The sequence below is a fragment of the Malaclemys terrapin genome, chromosome 5, assembly GCF_027887155.1.
Source record: "Malaclemys terrapin pileata isolate rMalTer1 chromosome 5, rMalTer1.hap1, whole genome shotgun sequence".
NCBI lineage: Eukaryota > Metazoa > Chordata > Testudines > Emydidae > Malaclemys > Malaclemys terrapin.
This window is the reverse complement of record NC_071509.1, coordinates 134,077,573-134,095,794: the sequence shown is the minus strand read 5'-3', so window position 1 is coordinate 134,095,794 and position 18,222 is coordinate 134,077,573. Positions and strand designations below refer to the sequence as shown.

Sequence of the window (18,222 nt, the reverse complement as noted above, 5' to 3'; positions counted from 1 at the left end):
CTCAACCCATACATGAACTGTTACCCAGGAGGTCGTAAATACATTCAAGAGAATTTTAAAATGTTTATAATATAACCAGCCAACCATCTGCATTCACTTGTCTAAATCTTACTTGTTTGGCTTATGATATACTGCCCTGGGCTATGAAAGCATCTTGGGAGAATCCAAGAGAAACTTCATTCTTACAAACTGCTAAACAGCTCAAAAAACTGAACCTTCACCATCCTCAAGTTAGCTTGATGAGCTACGAAACCAGTACCTTGGAGAGCACCCTTTTAATCTATCCAGCCAGACTGGTGTTTTAAGCCACTCTGCTTCAAATGAGCAGTAAAATACACAATTAAAAACAAGACAAGAGAATGAAGTGAATGAATACTAAATGGACATATCTATTTTTATTACCAAAACATGAAATTTATGCATTGTGTATTAATTTTGCTCGTTTAAAATCTATTCTCTTATCTACTCTGCATAAGAGCCAATAAATTACATAAATCGGTTGTATTTTCATTTCTTTACTTAAGAATACAACAATCATTTATGATGATCTGGTAGCACATTTAATCTTTCGGATGAGTGGTGGTTGGTTGTTTTTTTAAAAATATTGAGAAGTTCGGCTTAGAAATGCTACCATATTGCTGCAAGTTTCTATGCAATTCCCTCCTCATTGTTAGCATAATGGTGCAGTTTCCTTGGGTTTCTTCGCTGAGGTACAGACTGTGGTGTAGCCATTTCAGGCGTCAAGGCACACAACACTGTTCAGTTCCATTTGTTTTAGTACACTTGAACCGGAAGCTACTGGGTGTGTACAATCCCCAACTCACCCGCTCCCCCTCCCCCCTCCAACATAGCCACTTATTTTAAAGGAACCTATGAGTTCTGATTAGCTCCATGCTGAATGTAGAAGCAATGATTCCATTCAACAGATGTTAAACCAAATACATATGTATTTAATCACCTTAGAGTTCCAAAGAAACATTAAAATGATAGACAAATGCACAGAACTTCTGTAAACGACAATGAACTAAGGCAGTAGCATTGTCACCCTCATGCTTTAACCAGTGTCTAAAGCGGCTTCTAAACGGTTAGAAGTTGGGATACTTTTGTTTAACTTAACAGTGATTTTTGTTTCACCTATGATGGTTTCCAAACACTTCACTTCAGAAAACCAGAACATTATTTCCCCATTTGCTTCCGTAAGTGGATGTTTTACATTGTAGGTCAACAGCATTAGTTTAATTTTGTATTACAATGCAACCTCTAATTTTCTCACGGTGACACTAAAGCACTATTAGTCTTCCTCTTCCCCATCCTCTTCTTCATCTTCATCAGCTTGGTCTCCAGATTCAATATCATCCTCATCTTCCACCTGAAATAAAAATCAGGGATTTCTTTTGAGACAAGCAACATTTGAGAGAAGTGTGAGCCAGAGATCAAACCAATTTCAAAGTAATGAAAAACAAGCCTAAAGCAAACCTAAAATTACCATACAAATTGCATTTATATCACTATTTCAACTTCTAGGCACCAACCATCATGGATCACCACACTGCTCCTGACAGCAAAGCTAAGACATCATCTCCAGAGATCAGTGGGTTTTATTTGACTCCGTCCTGGGAAGAGGAAAACTGTTGTCTGGAGTGAAAGCCGGGGATCTGGACACAGAACTTCTCAGAGTTGTCACTTATTTCTTGTGCACTGGGGTAAGTCTTCCTCCGTGCCTCAGTTTCCCCACCAGTAAAATGAGACTACCTACCATACTGATTGCTGAGACTTAATGTCTGTGCAGTACTTGGAAACCCTCTGAACGAAGCCACTAAGTGTGACGACCTCTTTCGTAACTCGATGACCCACAAACTTTCCACGGAATGTTGGATGGATCCTCTCTATTTAAACTTGGCCCAATGTTTGTAGAAATATTGAACAGAAACGTTTCCACACATTTCTTTCAAAACTGACTTGAGTTAGGACATTGCAAACCAGTGTAGCATGGCCAAGAGGGGTATTATGTGCTACCGAAAGGCTAGTCCTAGGAGAGCCATACGATTTAGAAAACAACAGAGGGTCCTGTGGCACCTTTGAGACTAACAGAAGTACTGGGAGCATAAGCTTTCGTGGGTAAGAACCTCACTTCTTCAGATGCAAGAAGTGAGGTTCTTACCCACGAAAGCTTATGCTCCCAGTACTTCTGTTAGTCTCAAAGGTGCCACAGGACCCTCTGTTGCTTTTTACAGATTCAGACTAACACGGCTACCCCTCTGATATAGGATTTAGAGACACACATGAAGTACTTGTGTTCAAATAGGAAATCTAACCACAAGTCACCTGGCCAACCACCTAAGCAGCACAGTGACAATTACATGTGATCTGATGCGCAAGCCCAGTTGTAAATTACGGTGGGGTTTGTTAGAAGCCATGCACCCTGAAAGGGACCCATCTAGCATGTGCACTTGGATTACTAGCCGGTGGTATCGCATGTAGCGCTGGGACGTACCCACTCGCAGACGAAGGACAGAATAGCCAGGTGTGGTTTTGAAAGACAGCTTTTAACCCGGACAGGTTTCTGCACCCAAGAGCTATCTGGACCTATTTTCTAGCAAGCATGCGATGGCAACATGCTGAAAGCTACTAGCAGTTACTCCTGTCCATGAGCCTCCCTGATTATGGTTCTAATAGAGCAGGGAACCTTTGAGAAGTGGCGTGCCAAGTCTTCAGTAATTTAAGGTTTCGGGTGCCAGTAATAAATTTTACATTTACAGGGGTCCCCCGACAGAATCCCAGACTGGCAGTGGGCTGAGTGGGGCCAGCGGCAGGGACTCCAGCTGGTGGGGGGCCGCCGGACGGAACCCCAGACATGCAGCAGGCTGAGCGGCTCATCCCGCTGCCGGTCTGGGGTTCCCTCCGCCGGCCCCTGCCAGCCGGGGTCCTGGCTGCCGGCCCCGCTCAGCCCGCTGCCGGCCTGAATAGACGGAACCCCTGGCCAGCAGTGGGCTGAGTGGGGCCAGCAGCCGGGACTCCGGCTGGCAGGGGGCCAGCGGCCAGAACCCTACATCGGCAGCTGGCTGAGGGGGCCAGAACCCCAGACTGGCGGCCGGCTGAGCGAGCTGACAGTCTGGAGTTCTGGCCGCCGGCTCCTGCCAGCCAGGGTCCTGGCCGTTGGCCCTGCTCAGCCCACTGCCAGCCTAGGATTCCGTTCACCCAGTCAGGCAGCAGGCTGAGCGGGGCTGGCAGCCGGGACCCCGGCTGGCAGAAGCGTGCCAGTAAAAATCGTTACCGACCCCTATTATAGAACATGCTTGTGAGGAGAAGACAAAAAGATGGGCCTTGCAATGTCTCCAGATGGGTAACAAAATCCAGGCTCTGGAGGACCAAGAAGAGCGCGAGTTTCAAAGCCGAGAGTGTCCCTGTTTATAACTGTGGCGATGTGACAAGCAATCAGGTCCAAAGCCACTGGGCTACGTATGTTAAAACCAACTCATTAAATTCCACGTGTAAGATCGCTGAAAGCCAGTGCAAAAAGCAGGGCACTTCTACTCCACTTAATAAGCAGGCTGCAGCTTTCTGAGTTGTAGCTTTTTAATGGTCCCAGGGTGGTAGCTCTATGGAGAATGCAAGACAGCCAGCAAACCTCAAGGTGAAACAGGCAGGCAGGGTTGTGGCAAGGTCCCTGCATGGAGAGATGGTCACATGCTCATTGTACCAGGTGCATATGGGGGGCATAAACACCTACTTTTGGCCCAGTTGATACCCAGTTTAGCCCACGATCTAACTGCATCCCTAAGCTGTGCACCTGCTTTACTGTAAGTTCAGCCAACTCTTCTGTCTGCTTCCACAACCACTAGCCTATACAATGTAGACACTGGGAACGACTGTAGGCAAAGGGAGTAGCTATTGGGCCCTCGGTAACAGCTCACTCCAAGCCCTGGATGTTGTAACTTACTTCACTGAACACTTATCTTACCGGTTGCCCAAGTTCCTTGAGCTTGTTCTTTAGTGCAAATATTTTCTGATCCTGATCGGCGAGAAGTACCAGGAGGTCGTCCTGTTCTTTTTTCGATTCTGCCACTTCTTGTTGGAGTTTGCTCTTCTCATCTTGCAAGACAGCAGCTGTACTGTTGCTTGAGTCCAGATGCTGCTTCAGCAATGCTTTTTCCTCAGCAAGCGCTTTAACTTCACTCTGGCAACAGTCACAAACATAGGAAAGTCACTAACATCCCACGCAGTCAGTTCATTCAAGTCACTCAAGCGACCATTCGTGACAGCTCAACATTCCTGCCTCTACTTGCCTGGAGCTTCAATTCTACAACCCCCACACTTGCGGTGTCTGTCCCTTGTAAGCGGCCAGGTCATGTGTAGAGGTTTATGAATCTGCTACTGCCTTCAAGCTAAGAGCTGGTCCTGTAGCTAAAGCAGCAGGAGCCCACGTTTTCAGGTCCAGAGAGTGGAGATTAAATAATACTTTGTTTTAAGACGGCTGCTTGGGTCACAGAACTCACCACTGGTCACAACTCCCAAAGGGAAGAACTGCAGATAGCTGAACCAAGTTGGACCTGCCGCGTTAATCACGGTTGGTACACAACGTGCCATGGCCCAGTACCCAGTCTGAGCGGGAGAATTGTAGGATTCCACCCCAACGAGGTAAAGACATGAGGCTTCATACCTGGGGGGTGAGGGTGGTGAACTCTGGAGACTAGAGAAAGGGGTCAAAGGTGCATCTAGCGTTTACGAGTCACACTCAAGTCCTGGCTGCAATCTCCAAGGCAATCCAGGCAGGACTGCTATTACAACTACAACCCCGGCCGTTTAACACAGCTTACAGGTGACTTGGACGACACTTTCAAGTTGGGTTTTGCTTTATGATGTTTAAAGAAGACTTGACAGGTACGCACACATGCACCATTTTATTCTAGAAAGTTCAGGAACACCAAGCCCCATCTACCCCAATTTTTCTGATTGCCTCAGAAGAAACACTTTAAGCTGACAAGGTTAGTGCTCAAACATTAGAGGCCCAAGAGCGTTAAATCTTCAATAAAGGCTTGCTCTCCGCCCATCACTGAAGTTTAAAACTCCCGTTTTCTTAACATGTATTTAACAAACTAAAAATGCCTTTCCTATCCTCAATTGTTTAACTTTCATTTTGACTCTTGAGATCACTTCTCAAGCTCTCCAGACCAAATCTGTCAGGGCAGACAAGAGCCGGATTTCTAATGTTAAAACTCAACAGGAAAAAGCTTAAGATTTTTTGATATAGTAAAAGAAAGTCAATTCCCAAAAACTCGAAGCACCCCCAAAAGTCTTCCCCACCCTTGCAGGTCACTTTTAATACTGAAGCACTTCACGAAATTGTGACCATACTGAAAACTGTGTATTCAGGTATTTCAGGTTTTGTGTTTCACCAATGACCAACCTTCAATTCTTTTATCTCTTGCAACAATCTGCCCTCCAATTCACTGTTCTTTGCTGCTATTACAGCAGTGCTGTCGCCCAGAGCAGGAACTGAAGCTGTATTCTGTGGAATAGATATTCAATACCAGGAACAGTTAGTGTTTCAATCATACACACAGTGGTCAATGTAATTTTCACTCATCCAATTGTAGACTTCTTCCCACCATATAGCCAACGTGCCGGAACTGTGTGTGCTCAGACAAAATCAAAGACAGGTCCTGCTCTGAGGGGCTCTATACACTGTCAGACAATGGACAGCTCACAAATGGGAACTTGCATATGATAGCACTTAAAACAGCAACAGGTTTCTGTACAGCCATGATAAGGGCTTCTGAGACGCAGGCTGGTTGGCATTCCATAAGCACATCCCACAGAGCAGACAGGCCAGGCAGCCATTTTGTTTCTGGCACCAGGCACTAGGAAGAGCAGGCATTGCTGACAGGAATTTTTCAGCTCTGAGCTTTTCCCATATGTATGTCTCTCTTGGGAGGAGAGAAAAGAAAAGCTGTTACTGGGGGAAACAAAGGATAACACCACCTAATCACTCAACGACTCCCTGTTCTGTTAATTCCCTCTGGGGCATCAGGCATTGGCCACTGTCGGAAGAGAGGATACTGGGCTAGACGGACCATTGCTCTGACCCAGTATGGCCGTTCTTATGATCTTAAAACTCCTGTATGGTGCTGATGCTGTCAGGTCAGATGTGTACAGGGAGAGCTGTAATGGGCAGCACACTGCCACGGTCACCACTGTGCAGAATGAACAAATGTTGAGTGAGATGAACTAGAGCAGCTGGGATTTTGGTTGCTGAGGAGACGGTTTAAAATTCCCAAATATCCAGCTTCTCTCCCAACAAATTTAAATAAGCCTCAGTTTGGTTACTCCCATAAATGACTCTTCTATTACGCCTTACAATGGCAGAAGTAACAGACACTAGTAAGGCGAAGAACTGCCTGAAAGCAGATTCTTCCTTGAGGAAGTCAACTATCACAAGCCACCTCCAGACCCGATTACTGCAGAAGCATAAGAAAGCCGTTTAAGTGGACACTTATGTTGTGCCCAGGTACTGGATATCATATGATGCAGTTCCTTTAGTTGTAAATTGTCTGGTTAATGCTTCCCTTACGGTAACTGTATAAGCTTTGCCATGAAACTACAGACAATGATAGATTCTTGTATATCAGTGTGATCTCTAAACTCAGGGTCTAAACTTCATCTCTTAAAGTTCTAAGTAACTACATGGTTAATACACCAGCAGGGCAGGCAAAGTGGGAACAGTGGCCCCAATCTGTAAAACCTCCCAACTCTCCTGGAGTTTTGGCAGTTTCACATGTAGAAGATTTGCTGGTGAAGCCCTATATGATGACCAAGCCAATGTAATTACTTTTTCCAAAGCCAACGAATTGCCAGTTAAAATGTAAGTATTACACTGTTGTGCCTGCTAGTCTTTTTAAATCTCATTCATAATTACATGTCCACTTTTCTTACACATTTTAAATCATTATTGCTCACTCAATTGTGTAACAAGATTACATCCATTAAACCACACTTAAGTGTCGTATGGTGCAGGCAACAGATTCAGGAATAAACACACTGATGACACTTTTTCTGACCTTGTTATGTACAGTATGAGTTTAAAATATTACACCACTTTCCCCTGGCTTCTTAAATGATACAAGTGTGCAATGGTGTAACACATGCACTGGTTCTGTGAAAGCATATTCCTCCAGCTCTTATTAGGTATCAACTGATAACTGACTGTTATTTATCTCATCAGTATATTGACTGAAATGAGAGGAAAATACGGAGTCAGCATTTCACTGAAGTTCGTGGAGTTACATCAAGGTAGTGTAAAGAAATATATAATGAATTGTGTCAGATAAATGTATATTAAATAATGTTAGAGAAGTGTGTGTGTGTGTATTTGCGTGTGTGTATAATCAACAGTCTTAAGAACATGTAAAAGGGAACTTTTCTGCTTTCTGCACGTGTCTTGTTGACACAGCTTTCAAAGGTTGTAAAAAATCAGAAAGTTGGTTTGTGTCTTATCTACAGTGGATTCTTGGACTGTGTAGATAACAGGGCAAAGCAAACCCGACAAATGTGTGATTTACCAGCCACATGCAAACCTCCCTAGGAAAACCGATTAGGGAGGATGGACATTGACTGAGCAGAACTAGCCAACCCGTAACTCCAAGGCCACAAGAAGCAGATACGTAAGAGTGAGACAGCTGTTGTCAGAAATAAGGGAATACAGGAAAGCAAGGAAAAGACAGCTGGACTGAGTAAGGAGGAAGATAGTGACGGCTAAAAACAGACAGATAAGGAGGTACCAATTAAGAGTTTTAGCAAGAGAAGTAAAAATGTATCAGTTTAAAAGGATTTTGGGTTACTGTGTGAGACATATATTTAGAACAGAATGTTGATAGATATTTAATAATCTGCACCTATGTGATGTTAAGAGACAAGAAATAAAGGAAGTGTGTTTAACAAAAGGGGTTTGACAACTGAGGATTTACACCAGATCAGACCAGTATGGATGTGATGCCAGAAACAGTCTACCTGTGCCCCAGGAGTGGGCAGTTCATCATTATGCTATTCTGCTCTATCTGCTTTACTGATGCTTTAGGCTTGATTAAGGTGGTGCTATATTGTCCTAAAACTCAATATTAAAGCTTTAAAATAGTTCAGCTTAGTACCTGTGCTTTTCCCCAGCAGTAGGGCTTGGTTCTGAACAGGCCCTGTATTGTTATGAATGACGACAAAGTGAAAAGAGTGAAAAACATTTTTCTACAGTTTAATCAATAGGGCCGGGATCAGGAAAGGGTGCAAGAGTCCCACTGAATTACCATTTGTTGTAGCAGCTCCTGTTTCTCAGACTGAAGTTTAGAGATGTCTGAAGACTGTGACTGTATCTGGATCCTCAAGGCTTCTAGTTCCTGTGTCAAAAACACCCAACAGAATACAGCTGCTTTGAACAGTGACGGTTAAGTAAGGACAAAAGTTCAATTTCTCTTCGGAAGTAAAAGCTACAAATTATGTACCACGTTATTTCAAGCTGGTTATGTGAGGAGTGAGAAGCGTAGGTGGTGGAACTAGGGGTGCTGCTGCACCCCCTGGCTTGAAGTGATTTCCATCAAATGTACAGTTTGGTTCAATGGCTTTCACCACCCTCACTATACAAATTGTTCCAGCATCCCTCGTGAGAGGCATATTTGTCCACCAATACCACTCGTCTAGGCATGCTGACAGAATCCTCAAGAGTACCACCCCAGCACCAGTAATAACCTCATGGATTTTTTAAGTAGCCAAATGTTTGTATGGAGTGCAAAACTTCTTAGTCATCTATTTGAGACTTGTTACATTTTTTTTAAGCTTATCAGAACACATCTTCATAACTCTCCTGGCTGCTGGCAATTCTACAGGCATCTTAATTTATATTGCAGAAACCTTCCAATGCAAGTCACCTTAGATAAAGCATTTCTCAATCCAAGACTTGTACCTATTAATGTGCTTTCTAATGGGGATAAAATTAATAGTGGGATACTTTTAGGCATCGCAGATTTCTTCATTCGGTCATTTCCTAATATAGGTGCTCTTTTCCCCGGTGGAAAGGGCTCAGAACACTATATTTATAATGCATATCAGGATTTAAGTGATGTTTTCTGTTATGCAACTGCAAATAGGCAGTCAGGCATCTTCAGAATTTCTGTGCAAGTTTCTCCAATGCCTTAATTCACCTCAACACAAGTTATTCTGATTCTTTTCAAGATTTATGGTCTCGATGCTCCAGGATTACTAAGAGCAGCTCACAAAGTCACACACTTCGGAACCAATCTTACCAGTCAATGGAAACTTGGCCTACAACCATCTCCCCATCCTCTGCTACTACTAGCCATAACAGGCAGCCTTGCCCAATGGATGACCGCACACAATTACTCCCAAGTTACAAACAAAGGAAGTTTGGACTGTCAAAGCATCAAGAACTCACCCTATGTAGTTCATTAGCATGCTCCAATCCAGCAGTTATCTGTGAGGATTGCTCAGTTCTTCCTGTTTCTGACTGCAAAGACTTCTGCAACACGAGAAAAAGCAACCATGAAACTAGATTTACTAAGTGTTATCTCACAGCTAAAAGGGTTCCTCACCTGTATCTAGAAGAATTCTTTGAGACAAATCTCACACTTCCACACTCATGGTGGATACAGTGACAGCACAGCCTGCATCTGTGGAAACCTCTAGTAAGCAGTACCCATCATAAGGCCCTTTGCCCCTCACTGATCCACACACAGTGTGAAAGCATACCAACCTCCTCCTTTCCTTCCGCAGCCGCCTCCCCAAAGCCCAGCTGGATGACTGGCACTCGGAGGAGAGAGAGAGTGGGTAGGGTGTGCAATGTGCATCTCAAATGTGGTTACCACCAAGTGACATGCATTAGTTCTTTGAGTGGTCTCTGCACATGCCCACTCATGGACTTGGGCAAGCGGTGTCCTCTCAGGAAGGTGGATCACGACTACTAGAAATACCACTCTGCTACCCTGAGCATCATACTTAGGGACTAGTGTGTGGCTGCCTACAGTGACTCAAAAGTGCGAGTTCTAACCTCAGGGCAGACTGTTAGGAAGCCAGGCACAAACCCTAAATTGGTCGTGTGTTCGATACTTCGATCTCACCAACCAGTTATCACGGGTGAACTCCTCAGGCTCTCAATCAGCCTTAACATGGAGTCACACAGCATTTATAATACATTCTTCACTCCCCTCCTCAAACCCATCCCTATATCATTCCCTAGGATGTCCTCCTGCTCCACCACTGCCTCTGGAGCAACAACAGTGGCATTCATTTACCGCCCATTTGGGCCAATTTAGTTCTATATGGCCGGGAGCCCCACCCACAGCGATGGCAGATCACTGGCCTTTCCTTTTCAGAAAGGGTTTTAAGCCCTAGGCTCCCTTGGCTTTTTTCCTTTTTAATTCAAAGTTGCGGTTAGGTTTCTTTCCAATCCCCTCTACCCGCTTAACCTGGGTGAGACGGGGATTTCCCTTCCCCTGCGATTTGCACCCTCCCATGGTCTGTTGATTCAACAGATTAGCAGTTTCTGCAGCCTCTAAAACTGTGGAATTTTTTTTTAGTCACATGCTGCCTTTACCTCATCTGTAATACCCCTAACCACTGCTCCTGGGCTGTCAGATCAAACCGTTTTCCATAATCACCTTCAACCCTCACCCTGTTATCCATTTTCTCAGAAATGACATTTTATGTACAGATTCAACAGAATATCAAACATTCTGAGGTTTCTGTACTTTATTCCATTGGTCTCTGAGATAATCTGAAATCTTTAAAATACATTTTCTTTAAATGTCTTGTACACCTTAGCGTCTCCCTCCTCCATATCGGTCAAACCTGGTCTCAGACTCCTGGCACAGACAAGTTCCCAAATGAATTTTACAAAAAGCTCTCTGAAACTTTAACACCTAGCTTACTGAATATGTTCAATGAGGCCAAGAAAAAGCAAACTCTCCCACCTACTCTAGGAGAAGATGTGATTTCAGTTATTCCTAAACCTGGGAAAGACCTTGGACTAAGTAGTAATTACAGGCCAATTTCTTTAATCAATTGTGACGCTAAGATTTTAGCTAAAGCTCTTGCTGTGCGACTGGAAAAAGGTTCTCACACACATTGTGAATTTATTACACAAACAAATCAGATAAGTGTTCTTTATGGCTCAGATAATTTGCGTCAACTAATGGATATTATTTCCGCTTTGAGAGATTCTAAAGAACCCTTTGCTGTCATTTCTTTAGATGCCGAAAGGGCCTTTGACCACATAGCCTGGGACTATCTTTTTCAGGTGTTAGCAAAATTTTTATTTGATAAACAATGTATGGCGTGCATTAAGCTTTTATACACTAATCCAGCTTCCGGGGTAGTTACCAATGGTATTGTTTCTGTCCCTTTTCCATTACCCACTGGTATGCGGCAGGGCTGCCCCTTTCTCCTCTTCTGTTTGATTTACCTCTAGAACCTTTAGCCATCGCTATCCGAGCAAATCAGCATATTCATGGTATCAAGGTGGGCCAAACAGAGCACAAAAGTATCCTCTACGTGGATGATGCTCTTCTGTTTGTAGCTAAGCCCAAGGTCAGCATTCCTAACCTTCTATCCACTATTATTAATTTTGGACTCCTCTCAGGACATACAATTAGTTGGGGGTAAATCAGAAATCTTAGACATTAACAAATACGCCCACAAAGGTCTTTTATCAGACTGGAATTTTTAATGGCAATCTTCTTAAATGAAATATTTAGACATCCCTAAGATAAATATAGAACCAATTATTGCCCAAAGGGCTAACAAATTGTGGAGATGGAGTTTGTTAACCCTCAGTTTGTGGGGTAAAATTAATACGCAGAAAATGAACGTCCTTCCCAGAATTTTGTATGTCCTGAGGGGGGTCTCTAGTTCTAGTCCTCAAACTTATTTTAAGAAATTCAATAATATTTTCAGAACATTCCTCTGGGGCGTAGGTAAGAAACCTAGACTGGCCCTGAAGAAATTACAGCTCCCCCTATTTCTGGGACGAGTCCATTTTCCCAACGTGGAAATGATCATATTTCCTTTTTGTTAAACCAGGCACCTTTGTGGCTATTAGGCCCTATACAGACCCTATCTTGGATTCAGATTGAATGAGAACTGGTAAACCACCTCCCCCTTTCAGGCATTGTAGGATCAAATTATTGTAGATTTGATGGCTCCAGAGCTCCCCCAATAACGGCTGTGAGGCAAGCTTGGTCAACCTTGGCTAGAAAGTTCTGCTTCCATTCATTCTTCTATGCAGAGGCTGTCCTATGGAGAATTCGTATCCTTAAAACCAGCGGCAAAACCTTGATGTGGAGGGATTGGATGGACAGAGGAATTATGCCCGTGTCGCAGCTCACGGACACTGATAAATTTAAACCATTTGTAGATTTTTAGCAAGAATTTTGCTTGCCCTGCTCTGGAGCATGGAAATATCTCCAGTTAAAAGAATTTACTTACAAATGCATCTGGCCCAAAGGCACTGGGAGCTCCAGAACCTTTAAATCCAGGAAGTTTCCTCCAAAATAATTACTCGGCCAGTGGTAGCCTTTTACCATTTTCTGGCCCCCCCAAAACTGCCAAAGATTGATAATTTGAGAGTTGCTTGGAATAGAAATTTGGATATACAACTACCTCCAACCCAATGGAATACAATTAGATCTGTGATAAGGAGTCCCGGGGTACAACCTGGAACTGTGGGACCGCTGTGCCCATATCATATCATAAGGGTGGGTGAGTATCATACCACACATCACAATCATATCACAGTGGTGAACACGGGGATCCCAAGGTGCTATTTTGAGATACAGAGTATTACAATCTAGTGTTAAAAAACAACCATAGACCTGAGACTACAGCTTATTCACCAAAAGACACTTTTTTGAATATATTGGTCCCCACATGGCCTAATGGTAACGGGCCTTATCAATGCTGACCGCTGTTGGAAATGTAGCACCAAGGGAAGTACATTAGCTCGTATGTTTTGGGAGTGCCCCGTATCAAGAATTTCTGGTATCAGATGGGTCAAAGGACCAATTTGATATTGGATACTAAACTGGAGCCCTCCTGCTTAAGTTTCATTCTTGGATATATTCCAGATACCTGAAAGGACTAGAGGAGGGATTTATCCAGGTGAGTTTGGCTGGAATACACCTAACAACACTGGAAGGGTGATCTTGCCACTGTCAGGCTGGGTGGGAGGTTTCCAGGACAACTCGAGAGACTGTTCATTCTCTGCACTAGCTGATGGAATTAGAGGTGGATTGTCTCTCTGGATCCACAATAGCATTTGTACTAATGGGATTATAACCAGGTGCGTCTTCCTCCTCCTTCTGAACTGGGGCACAAGTGGGCTGGAGGGGAGGGGTTTGGTTTCTTTTGAGACTTTTGAAAGTCCGAATCCCTGCTGTCCTTATGAGATCAGGGAGACGGCCAACACTGCCGTGCCAACCAGGGCAGTATGTCACACGCAGGCCAGTAGCCAGAATGGTATCTACATTAGCACAAATAGTGGCAAATTTTATGCGGCTGGATCTGCTCCATATAAGACCACATGTAACCTAGTTTCCATGTAATCAGTTCATACTTTTCTTAGAACGGTTAGGCCCTCCTTATCTGTGTAACCAGTTTAGTGGGTCCTCCACTCCTTCCATCCAGCCCTCTGTCCAGAAGGATGCCCACATTCTGTTGGTACCACACTGCCTGCATGTCCTTGGGGCATTATCTCAACTGTTGAATTAGTACAGAGTAACTGGCTAGATTTTTCCCTTGAGTGCACGGATACAAACCATTTGGCAGTGTGGTAGGTTTGGATACACAAACTCTCACCCCCAGTTTGAGGCAGAAAAGCTCTGTGCAGACAACTCAAGCCATGTTGGCTGTAATCATAGGTTAACTGGTTATAACAAACCATTGTCTTTCTAGTGTTGACAGCGAAGGATTTCTAGCCGCAGGAAGGTAATATTTTTAAGTAGCTCTGCAACTGTGAACTGAAAGCCCGTCCGAAGCAGTCACTTCTTACCATGTTTTCAATCACAGAATCCTTTTCTCTCAGCTGTCCCTGTAACACTTCATGCTTATTTTTCAATTCTTCTATCTCCTGTCGCAATTTGCTGATTTCTTCCGGCTGAATGCCATTCATCTGAAGCATATCGCTGTGGGAACTGTGGTGCTGATTGTCCTTTCCTAATGGCCAGATATTTGAAAATTAGTATTAAACTTAAGAATAGCACACTTTTTGTTTACACATTTACTACATTCACACAAGGTATATTCTACAGGCATTTGCTTTCCCCCATAAAGAAACGGAATTACTAGTTATTCAAGATTAAAAGATTATATTCTACTGTGTTCAAAAATCTACCCCCAAACACACGTGTATGAACTTCAGAAACGCCATTCCTTAAAAAAAAAAGAAGCATGTGTGGTTGTTTCTGCTCATTTAAGTCAACCAATGAAAGAGTGAAGAGTCCAAGTGTAGGACAGTAGGTGTAGGTCTACATTTCACCACAAACATCCCAATTCAGAAAACTATATTCCAGTTCACTCTGTGTTAGGACCTAAACACACAAATTTTAAAATTTATTTATATTTTGACAGATATAAGGAATGTGTTATCCTAGGCTCAAGATGCCTTGCCAGGTAACAACACTCACATGAAGAATATGAGCATAAAATTAAACTGCCCCATACATACCTCCAATCCCTTCACAGGCCCAAATACATGGGACTTGCAGCCTGTCCTTAAGGTTAACAGATATGGGCTATTTTGGATCAATGGAGGGAGGGGCTCTCAGACAGCAGAGGGGCGCTCAGACAGCGTCCATGAGCAGTTCCCTTATAGGCCAAGGAAAACGGCAATGCAGGACCGTGGAACACTGACATGGGCCCTGCGTGGCCTCATCCTTTGCCCTCTTGGTGTGGTGGTGGTAGGGCAGCAGCACACAGCTCCCTTCTCTCCTCAGGTGCGACAGTGGGATCAGGGAAGAGGTCCGCCACTTACCCCCGTAGCTGGGGTTTATCTGCATGTGGCCCAAGCCCACTGCCCTCGATTCTCTGCTGGGATGGCACAGGCAGGGCCTTTATTGTCCCATTAAGACGCATGGGGCAGTTCACACCTTTCAGGGCTGCTGTTTCAAGAGCCCACAGACGCAGGCACACATGGCTGTATGCTCACGCTCTGCCCACAGTCTTAAGCTTTTCTTCACAACAGTTACTGCTACAAACTTACGTTAATGACGAACGCTTCAGACTCTGATGTGCTCACATAACCACAGGGGCTGGATCCCGAGGCACAGGCCTATTGTGTCTGCCTTACCCTGCCTTGCCAAGGAAACTAGCACGAGTGTCTACACTGATCAGAGCTACAGCACTATGACAGGGAAGAGCTTGAGACCTGCCAGCCTGAGAGTCTGCCACTCGTAGGCCAAAGCCAACACCATAAACTGAAGCTAGGTATCCACAGCAACCAATGTAGATTCCAGAGCACTGGTATCATATACTCAGGGTTAACTGTACACAGCAGGTAACCTTTTCTTAAGTGACTTAGGAGCCCAGGTCCCATTGAAAGTCAGTGGTATTTAGGTGCTTACATCACTTTGATGAATTTTATAAGCTTCATCTGTATAGAATACATTAGGTCATTCATGGATCAAATTTTCATTGTGCAACCCAATGATAGAAATGCTTCATCCTGAAAAATCTCTAAAATCACAAGTGTGTATTCACAGAAGTGTAGGGCTGGAAGGACCTCGAGAGGTCATCTAGTCCAGACCCAAATGCTGAGGCAGGACCAAGAATACCTAGTCCATCCCTGACAGACATTTGTCCAACCTGTTCTTATAAACCTCCAAAGATGGGATTCCACCACCTACCTTGGAAGCCTATTCCCGAGCTTAACTACTTTTACAGTTAGAAAGTGTTTCCTAATAGCTAAATTAAATCTGCCTCACTGCAGATTAATCAGAATACTACTTGTCCTACCTTCAGTGGACATGGACAACAATTAATCACCATGCTCTTAACAGGCCTCAACATATATGAACACTGTTGACAAGTCCCCCCTTCAGTCTTCTTTTCCCAAGACTAAACATGACCTATTTGTTTATCCTTTCCTCATAGGTCAGATTTTCTGGACCTTTCATAATTTTTCTTGCTCTCCTCTAGACTCTCTCCTGCTTGTCCACATCCTTCTTAAAGTGTGTCCAGTTTTGGACGCCACAATACTCTAGGCAGAGGTGTCACCAGTGCCAAGTATAGGGGAACAATTACCGCCTGGGTCTTACATGTGACACTCCTGTTAATACACCCAAGAATGATATTAGCCTTGTTCGTTGCTATCTCATTCAATTTGTGACCCCCCCCGTCCCCGAGAACCTTTTCTGCAGTACTGCTGCCTAGCCAAATAGTCCCCATTTTTGTGCATTTGATTTTTCCTCCCTAAGTGAAGTACTTTGCACTTGTGTTCATTTAATTTCATCTTGTTGCTTTCAGACCAATTATCTAATTTGTCAAGATCACTTTGAATTCTAATCCCGTCCTACAAAGTGCTTGCAATCCCATACAGTTCTGTCACCCTTGTTAATATCTATTGTGTTGAAGCAAAATAGGCATTAAACATCCCAGCCTTCTTGAAGTCATCCATTAGTATTTCTCCTTCCCCATTAAGTAGTGGACCTACACTTTTCTTCATCTTTCTCTTGCTCCTAATGTATTTACAGAACCTCTTCTCAATGACTTATGTTCCTTGCTAGGTGTAACTCATTTTGTGCCTTAGCCTCTGATTTTGTCCCTACCTGCTTGCACTATTCTTTTGTACTCATCCTTACCAATTTTTCCACATTTCCACTTTCTAGGATTCTGATGAAGCCATTAGGCCAGTCTCTAGTAAGAAAAGGTTTGCTGTAGCACTGCAACACCCTCATTTCCCTAACCCATAACCCACTGTCACCCAAAATGGGCTAAGATTTAATACCAGACTGTGGTAACGAGGCCTATAACTAATTTTTTTAACACACAAAATCATTAGAACTCTTTTATACCTCATAACAAACAAGTAAATCTTACTATGCTTGACATGGCAAGCAGACAGAATCCATTTAGCAGTACAGTATCTTGCTAGTTTGTTAAACTGGGTTAGCTGCTTTGGGTCTCCCTACAGTCATGAGTAAGATTTTACTGTACACAATGCCCCATTGTTTGCTTTTGTACAGCAGTGACGGCAGAATCCATGCATTGTTGGGCAATTTGGCTGCAAAATGCAACCTTTTGTGTTCTCAGAAAAGTTTCTAGCCTCTGATTGTCAAGGCTGGCTTCCAAACGTGAACCAATGTGGTGTTTTCTTCCTGCAACTCCAAACATCCAGAACGACAGCTCTGACAAGTATGAACTACCCCATTCATTTCAAAGGGACATCATCTGTGAAACCTAAGGACACCTGAAACCGGTGGCACTTCACTGCTGATCATTAAGCAGGAGCCTCCAGTTAGTGTACTTTTTCTGAAACCGCATCCAACAGGAATGATAAAGGAGCAACAAAGCAGCTAGCTGCTGACTCCTCCACCTTTGTCTCACATGTTCAGACAGTCCAGTGAGGAGAACCAGAGAAGTCAGAATTCAATGAACGGCAGGGCGGATCTGAACCTGCTGAGTTCTCACCTCTCAAGCTGCTCTGCCTCTTCCCAGACCACTGCAGCTAAAACTGCCAGTTTCCCTTTTTCTAATGCACTTAACAGTTGTCCATGCAAAATATTCCATCACCAATAACTGAAAGTTTGGAGGCAGTCTAAAAAAATGTATACGTCGATATTTTTATCTAATGTAACAAATTCGATACTGGTAGAAATACTGTTCTAGTTGCATTCTTTTTTAATGCAATGAAGTAAGTTCTGTTTTTTCATTTGTGTGAATTCTAATGTGCTGCAGAATTTAGGGCAACACGCTGCTGAAACTGGAAAGGATTGGTTTCTGCAGAATTTAGATGGCTTGCCATGGACTACGCAGAGAATTGGACGTATGCTATGAAGCAATGATAGAGTTCAGTGTTTTTGCGAAGTATACCTAGCTGTACTTTAAGGAGATTATACTGGTCCTTGTGCTGCTGGATTTGAGACATTTGCTGCGTAACTGCTGTCTGAAGCTGTTCGTTCTGAGATTTTAAAGTATTAACTTTCTGCTTTAACTCTTCGAGCTGCTGATCCT

At 43.6% G+C, this 18,222-nt stretch overlaps 1 protein-coding gene across 2 annotated transcripts in view; it reads right to left on the bottom strand.

Annotated features, from left to right (window-relative positions):
- Window positions 1-365: 365 nt before the first annotated feature.
- Window positions 366-18,222, bottom strand: part of USO1 (USO1 vesicle transport factor) — a 65,180-nt gene continuing 47,323 nt past the window's right edge. For both annotated transcript variants that reach the window (XM_054029163.1, XM_054029164.1), the window contains 7 exons: window positions 18,082-18,220; window positions 14,045-14,208; window positions 9,437-9,520; window positions 8,295-8,384; window positions 5,408-5,509; window positions 3,962-4,177; window positions 366-1,369 (listed from right to left, as the gene is read on the bottom strand). In XM_054029163.1, coding sequence (XP_053885138.1) covers window positions 1,292-1,369; window positions 3,962-4,177; window positions 5,408-5,509; window positions 8,295-8,384; window positions 9,437-9,520; window positions 14,045-14,208; window positions 18,082-18,220 — 873 coding nt within the window. In that variant the 3' untranslated portion in view covers window positions 366-1,291. The remainder of the gene's footprint in view (window positions 1,370-3,961; window positions 4,178-5,407; window positions 5,510-8,294; window positions 8,385-9,436; window positions 9,521-14,044; window positions 14,209-18,081; window positions 18,221-18,222) is intronic.